Source organism: Myotis davidii, unplaced genomic scaffold (assembly GCF_000327345.1).
Source record: "Myotis davidii unplaced genomic scaffold, ASM32734v1 scaffold2965, whole genome shotgun sequence".
Classification (NCBI taxonomy): domain Eukaryota; kingdom Metazoa; phylum Chordata; class Mammalia; order Chiroptera; family Vespertilionidae; genus Myotis; species Myotis davidii.
In genome coordinates, this window is record NW_006296512.1 from 46,815 (window position 1) to 54,979 (window position 8,165).

At 42.5% G+C, this 8,165-nt stretch overlaps 1 protein-coding gene across 1 annotated transcript; it reads right to left on the reverse strand.

Moving 5' to 3' along the window:
- Positions 1–5,252: 5,252 nt before the first annotated feature.
- LOC102769921 (olfactory receptor 1D2-like) lies at positions 5,253–6,194 on the reverse strand. Its single transcript, XM_006771851.1, has one exon. The coding sequence runs from the start codon at positions 6,192–6,194 to the stop codon at positions 5,253–5,255; it is 942 nt and encodes a 313-aa protein (XP_006771914.1).
- Between the last annotated feature and the right edge of the window lie 1,971 nt (positions 6,195–8,165).

The window sequence follows — 8,165 nt, forward strand, 5'->3', positions numbered from 1 at the left end:
TCAATGTGGGGTTGGAGGGATGAGAAGAGATAAACCAAAGAACTTACATATTTATATGCTTAGCTTATGGACACAGGCAATAGGATGGTGAAGACCTGGGAGATGGGGAGGGCTTGGAGGAGGAAGGTAAAGGAAAGGATAGGAGATATCTGTAATGCTATCAACAATAAAAAATGTATTTAAAAATGAAAAAAAATTAAAATATTTAGGTTGAAAAAACAACAGTTGACTGATAAAGGGGAATTGAGGCCTTATCCTACTCCAGACCACCCTCCCTCCACCCCAATTGGCCTGAGGATGGAAAAGAACTCCCAGTGACTCCCTGAGCGACCCCGTCCCTGAGCACACCCAGACACCGCCTTGTTTCTGCCACGGACCCCATCAGCAATGACTTCCTTCCACAGCCTGTTGCCTGGATGCAGGGCCCCGTGGGGCATCTGCCTGACAGGAGAGAAGGTGGGAGACAGGAAAGAGGGCTGGAAAAAACCAGAGGACACCCACAGGAATGTGTACCTCTGCTTTCTGGTCCTTAAACCAGGCATCTCCCACTCTCCATGCACATCAGAATCCTCTGGGTATTTCCCCCTCTTTCCTAAAATATTGGTTATGTTCTGAAAACCAAGTCATTTCCTGCAAGCACTCTGACACCAATGGTACACTTTGGGAACCACTGCTCTGAGCCTGTAAAAGTCAGTGGGGTCTGAACATTTGTGTGAGCTGGCCTTCGAGATGGACACAAACTCCTGTAAGTGTGGCAGGCCAGAGAGGGAAAGCATGTGGGAGGGCGGAACGGAAAAGAGTTTCAAACTCAGCATTAGAAAACTGGCCTTTTTGTACCTTGTCTGTTGCTCTCTAGCTGTGTGACTTTGAGGAGGGCGAGCAATCTCTCTGGGCATCCTCCTCTCACCCATGAAGCCTTTCTTACAGGTTTGATAAGGGCGTGCAATGCGGTGTATGACTGCACTTTAAAAACTACAGTGTTAAAATGATTGGAGGGCTTGTTATGTTGCCTTTAAATAATGCGTTAGTTTATACAAAGATTTTTCAAAGTACGAGTATCTTTGTATGTGAAAGAGAGTAAATGAGAGAGGAAGGGAAGGGAAGGGAAGGGAAGGGAAGGGAAGGGAAGGGAAGGGAAGGGAAGGGAAGGGAAGAGAAGAGAAGAGAAGAGAAGAGAAGAGAAGAGAAGAGAAGAGAAGAGAAGAGAAGAGAAGAGAAACGACCTCACATTCATAGCTAACTTCTTCCCAACGATTTTGGGAAGGGAAGGGAAGGGAAGGGAAGGGAAGGGAAGGGAAAGGAGAGAGCATTAGCCAGAAAAGTCCAGATCTTACCCTCTGCTCTGTGCTGGTCTCAGAGATCTCTGGTTCTGCTGCCTCCACTCTCACTCCTAAAGGATGAAATTTCAGTCAGGATATAAAGAACCCTAGACATCACTTTCTGAATAGGACTTGGGGACTTGTCCTTCTGGCTAAAGATAGGAAGCGGGGCAATTGCTGCCTGGATAGCCAGTCCTTGCAAAATGGAAACAGAAGCGAAGGCTGTTCATGCCTGATGAGGATGAGGAGCTGCCGGTTGGCTCCCGAGCTCATAAAGAAAGAAGGCGTCCTGGGACCACATCAGGCCTAATGAGCAGTTTTGGAGAGGCCGCCTGGGGTTGGGGGAGGAATCCCAAGAGAGCTGGTTGAAATGAACCTGGGTAATTGCTCCAATATTAACATTGCAAAGTTCTTGAGAATGAATCTGTTTATAAGGCATAACCAACTCCACTTCAGTAGCAATCCTAAAAGATGCCCTAGAGTAGTGTGGTTCTCAACCTTCCTAATGCCACGATCCTTTAATACAGTTTCTCATTATGTGGTGACCTCCAACCATAAAATTATTTCGTTGCTACTTCATAACTGTAATGTTGCTACTGTTATGAATCATAATGTAAATATCTGATATGCAGGATGGTCTACGGCGACTCCTGTGAAAGGGTCGTTCGACTGCCAAAGGGGTCGCAACCCACAGGTTGAGAACCGCTGTAGAGGTTTGAGTAAGCCAGAAACAATGAAGACCTCCTATTGTGCAGCCTAGCTCTGAGTCATCGAGGTCTGGGAAATCTCAAGCATGAAGCTTGGATTAAGAGGATCCCCAGATGGCTAGTGACTCCAAATACTAAGTGAAAGAGGACATAACAACAATTGAGACCTCAACTTATTTCTCTTAATCATATTTTCAAATGCAATATCCAAAGAGAAACAGATGCGTAAGGAAATAAGATTCCAAAAGCAAGAGCCAATAGCTGTAGGCATACATTTTACCAATTTTCATTTTAAAATTACGGCTTTTTGCATTTGGTTTAAGAATTTTTGCCAATATTCTTCTATATTTTCTTCTAAAGGATATATTGCTTAACCTGCCACATGTAGATTTGCTGGCAACCTAGAATTGACTTTTGTCTGAGGTGAGGGAGAGATCAAGGCCTTTCCTGCAGGTTTGATAAGGGTGTGCAGCGAGGTACCTGGCTGCACTTTGAAAACTACAGAGTGTTAAGATGATTGGAGGGCTTGCTATGTTGCCCGTAAATAATAAGGAGTTAGATTATATGTTTGTGTGTGAGGGAGAGTAAATCGAGGAGAGAAGAAAAGAAAGGGAGGACAGAGAGAGCATCAGCCAGAAATGTCCAGACTCTGCTCTGTGCTGGTCTCAGAGGTCCCTGGTTCTGCTGCCTCCACTCTCTGGTAACCTGGTAACCACTGTTCTGGTCTCTGCTTTGATGAGTTTGACTCTTCTAGATCCCACATATAAGTGAGATTTTGCCGTATTTGTCTTTCTGTGTTTGGCTTATTTCACCTGGCATAACGTTCTTCAAGCCCATCCATGCTGTTTCAAATGGCAGAATTCCCTTCTTTTTAAAGGGTTAGTAATATTCCATGATGTGTATACATCCTATTTTCTTCATTTGCCTGTGGATGGACACCTAGGTTGTTCCTATATTTTTAATACTGTGACTGGTGCCGCAAAGCACCTAGTAGTGCAGGTATCACTTCACAGTTGTGGTTTCAGTTCCTTTGGATGGATACCCAGAAGTGAGATCGCTAAATCTCATTTTTTACTTGGGTTCCCTTTTCTGTGCTGTTGAGTTGCAGGAATTCCTTTTATAGTTTGGATATTAACCTTTTATATAAGGTCTGCAAATATTTTCTCCCATTCCATAGGTTGCCTTTTCATTTTGTCAACGGTTTCTTTTGTTGAGCAGAAGCTTTTTATTTTCATGTAATTCCACTTTTTTTTTCCCTTGTGCTTTTGGTGTCATACCCAATAAATCATGCCAAGGAGCTTTTACCCTGTGCTTTTTTACAAGTTTATAGTTTGAAGGCTTATATTTAGATTCTCATTCATTTTGAGTTAATTTCTAATACAGTGTAAGATATGGGCAAAATCTCATTTTGTGTCTGTGTGTGTAGATATCCAATTTGCCCTAACATCAAAAATTGAAAAGGTGATCCTTTTCCTCTTTATATGTTTGGTGCCTTTGTCGAAGAGTAGTTGATTATATATTTATAGGTTTATTTCTGGGGTCTCTGTTCTGTTCCACTGGTCTCCATATCCGTTTTTATGCCAGTGCTATATTATTTTGATTACTGTCGCTTTGCAATATAATCTGAAATCAGGATGTGTAATGCCTCCAGCTTTGCTCTTCTTGCTCCAGTTTGGTAAGCCACTCAGCATCTTTTGTGGTTCCATATGAATTTTAGGATTCTTCTTTCTATTTCTATTTTTCTAAAAACGTCTATTGGAATTTTAAAAAGTTAAAAGGTTTTTTGGAGCAGTTTCAGATTTACAGCAAACTTAGGAGAAGGTACAGAGATTTCCCAACCAACCTCTGGAGAGAGATGAAGAGCAGGATTGACTTAATCACTGATGGCCAATGGTTTAATCAGTCATGCCTATGTAAGGAAGCCTGAATAAAAACACGAAAGGCCAGGGTGGGAGAGCTTCTGCATTGGTGACACATGGAGATTCCTAGAGAGTGGCATACCCAGAGAGGGCATGGACGCTCCATGTTCTTTCCCAGACACCTTGTTGTATGCATATTCTCCATCTGGCTGTTTCTGAGTTATATCTTTTTAGAATAAACTGGCAACCCAGTAAGTAAAATGTTTCTCTGAGATCTGGGAGCTGTTTTAGCAAATTAATTGAACCCATGGAGAGGATTATTGGAACCTTCCATCCATAGCTAGTCAATCAGAAGCACAGATGACAACTTGGCCTTGTGATCTGTGTCTGAAGTGTGTTTGTGGGACAGGGAAGTCTTGTAGGACTGAGCCCTTAACCTATGGGGTCTGGTTTTATCTCCAGGTAAATAGTGTCGGGATGGAGTTGAATTGTAGGACACCCAGTTGGTGTTGGAGAAATGGTAGGTGGTGTGGAGAAAGCACGCACATCAGAACTGGTGTCAGAACCATAGAACCTAAGCAGAGATTGAGCTTCAAAATTACCTTCTCCCCTTCTACTGCCTCCACCACCATTCCTGTTCATAACCATGTGCTGATATGTTTGAGAGTTCTTTTTAAAAGAAATGAAGACGAGATGGGAAATGAGGAGCCACAGACATAAAGGAAAGGGTGGACACCCAAAGATAAAATCTAACTTCTCTCAGAGAAAAGAAATTCAGGAAAAAAGCAAGGCAATATTATTTTGAGGACCAAAGGACAAAAATCTTCCCAGAGCAAAGAAGAGGGATCTCTTGCCATTCTGTCTGAACATCAGGGGCTGTGTCCAGAGGGACTGTGGGTCAGCACTGAAGCAGCGGCAGCTGAGCCCAACAGAGCACTAGGAAAGGGCCAGCTTCACCCAATCAATCTCCTGTGGGAGCGGTGCAAGGTGTCTTTTATAAATGGCTTCCAGGCAGCAGGCCCCTAAGAGTTCAGAAGAATATGAGGGGCATGTGCGAAAGAATATGAGAGCCCCACTAGGACATAACTGGATAAGGCTGGGACTGTGGTCCTGCGTCAGGCAAGCAGAAGGCTTTAATCCTGCAAACTTCTAGTATTAGCATTATGTGACCTTATTTATTGCCAGAGCTGATGAGGTCTGAGGAACATTGGGTTACACATATATGTATTTTCTTCATCGAAGATATATGACCTCCTTCTAAGATGGAGCTATGTCCCAATCTCTCCTGTATCTCCCATAGGATAATGCTTTGCACACAGTGGAGGAAATTTCTAGTCTTTATTGTAATGTCCTGTCCAAAATTACCCTCATGTGAACCTCTGAAAGGCTTTCCCTAGGAAGAGTCTTCCCAGAGCCCCATGCATGTCCTTGTTCCTCAGGCTGTAGATGAAAGGGTTCATCATGGGGGTGACCACAGCATACATCACTGTGGCCACTGAGTCTGTCATGGAATAGGTGTGCAGGGGCTTCAGATATACCATGCAAAGTGTCCCATAGAAGAGGGTGACCACAGCCAAATGGGAGGCACAGGTGGAGAAGGCTTTGTACTTGCTGGAGGCGGATGGCATTTGAAGGATGACTCTGGCAATCCAAACATAGGACATGATCATGAACCCAAAGGGGGTGAGGAAGATGAAGGATCCCGTGGCAATCAGCACTGTGTGATTGATCTGAGTGTTGGAACACGCGAGCCTCAGCAGGACATACATCTCACAGAAGATGTAGTGGATCTTCCGGGACCCACAGAAGATTACTTTGGACATAAGGAGGGTGTGGATGAGGCCGTAGAGAACAGAGAACACCCAACATAAGGTCAGGAACAAAATACAGAGCCTGGGGCTCATGGCTGTGGCATAGTGGAGAGGGCGGCAGATAGCCACAAAGCGGTCATAGGCCATTGTGGCCAGGATGAGGTTGTCCAGGGCCACCAAGGAGACCAGGAAGTAGAGCTGTGTCAAACATCCCACGTAGGAGATGGCTTTGTTCTGGGACTGAAGGTTCACCAGCATCTTGGGGACTGTGTTGGTGACAAAGAAGAGGTCGGTGAAGGAGAGATTGGCCAGAAAGAAGTACATGGGAGTGTGCAGGCGGGAATCAAAACTGATGGCCAAGATGATGAGCACATTTCCCACCACCGTGACCAGGTACATGGACAGGAACATCCCAAACAAGACTCGCTGGTCTTCAGGGCTCTCGGAGATCCCCAGGAGCAGGAACTCATTGACTCCACTCTGGTTGCCTCCACCCATTTCCCCAACTTTCTGTAATATCAGCATCAACAGACATTTACTATATGTCCTCAATCAAATAAAGACATTCAATTAATTAAAACCAACTCTTTTTAAGCATTAAAAAATATCTTAGGCTAAACTTTATCATTTTTTTGCATAAGAAACAATGTAATAATAGACAAAAACAGGGCATGAAAAATCCTCATGAAATTTAGTAATTCCAGCCACATTTAATCTGGCATACTCAATATAATAGGAATAACATCAATTGTATTATTTTAAATATAATCATCTTGCAATTCTTTTGGAAGTGCTTAAATATTAGTATGTTATATTAGGATAGTATATACACTTATGTTATATATAAAACAGGTAGATGCAGTATAAGAAAGTGATGGTATATAACTGGACTAAGGGGAATGTAAAAATATTGAAAAGAAAACGGAAAAATTGTCATTATTTGCTGATAGGATGGTCTACCTGGGAAACAAGACAGTCTGTTGACATGCCATTAGAAATAAGAACTTTCAGAACACTTGAAACCAAGTCTGAGCTCTGACATTTTCTAGCTGTGAAACCTTAGGCAAGTTACATGAACTCTTTGACTTTATTTCTTTATGTGAAAAATGGGTAGGGGTAACCCATAGCACTAACAACTCATCGACCCCATGTGACCAAAGTCCAGTGGCACCATCGGCCAGCATTGACAGTTGCATCTCAATGAAAAAGTCACAACTGAAAGCACAGAAAGTTAGAGTTGAAAGCAACCTCCAGTGGCTTCATTTGTAGGTGGGTCCATTGAGGCCCACAGACTGATAGAGCTGCTTGAGATTCTGCAGCAAAAGGGAGACAAGAACTTTGTACTTCTTCCTCGGCCTGTCATGGGCTCTGCATGATCTTCAGGGTGGATGAATACCCTTTACTAACTCAACTCTTGCTTTAAAGTGTGTGTGTGTGTGTGTGTGTGTGTGTGTGTAGCTTTCTATACTGGTATTCATTTTAGTTAGCATCTACCTCTCTGGGAAATGAAAGAAAGGCTGATTTAGAGGATGAGTTACAGAAGTTTAAAAGAAACCATGTCATTTGAATTTTTAAAATTGCAAGCCATTGGTTTCCCTCCATCCTTCCCTTCTGTGTAAAGGGCAAGTGTTGTGTAAATAGTAAACTATAAGAAGCATGAGTTTTCACCTTTATTTGTAATGATCAGCTTAATGATCTTGTAATGATCTTGACCTAAGCAAGAGAATGCTTAATGTGTTAAGGAGAGCCAAATAGGCTGTCAAAAAGCATTATCTTTGGAACACTTTTTTGTACAATGACCTGGGGCATAAGTTGTGATGAAAAAGCAAATCATTTCTTAGTTCCAGTCATACTTTATGATCAGAAAGCTTTCAGGTATTTTCTTTAAACATATAATTAAGTTTAATCTTGCTCAAGACTGAATAGTGGATCCCTTGAAGGTTAAACCATTGAGGATGCAGCCCTTGGGATCTTCTAGGTTGGCACTGCTCAGTAGAACTTTCTGTGATGATGGAAATATTATGTAGCCTATGCAGTCCAATACAGTAGTCGCTGGCCACATTGGCTATAGGCAGTTGAAATGGGATTAGTTTCCCGAGTTACTGGATTTTGTGTTTTAGTATTTCATTTTAAGTTATTTAAGTTTAGTAGCTCATGTGGTTAGTGGCTAACACATTGGATAGCACAATTCTGGATGGTTGTACAATGATACCTAGCATCAGAGTGTTAGGAGTAACAGAGTATGGCTAAGATAGTTTGTGGTTTAGTAGTAACATGCAGTTGACTAAACACAAACCTTTCTGGATTTAAAAAGTATATGATCGCAAGTATGATAGTAAAAATTCATTGATTGCCCTTTGGGGTTATTACTTAGATACTTTGGGTCAGAGCACGATCAGTGAAGCTTAGAGTGCTTTATGAAGCCCCTTTTCTGGGATCATTTGCTGCATGTGAATTTATTGTCCATAA

What these genes read in the sequence shown, in the direction of transcription:
- LOC102769921 (XM_006771851.1), bottom strand. Translation starts at nt 6,194, where the DNA reads ATGGGTGGAGGCAACCAGAGTGGAGTCAATGAGTTCCTGCTCCTGGGG.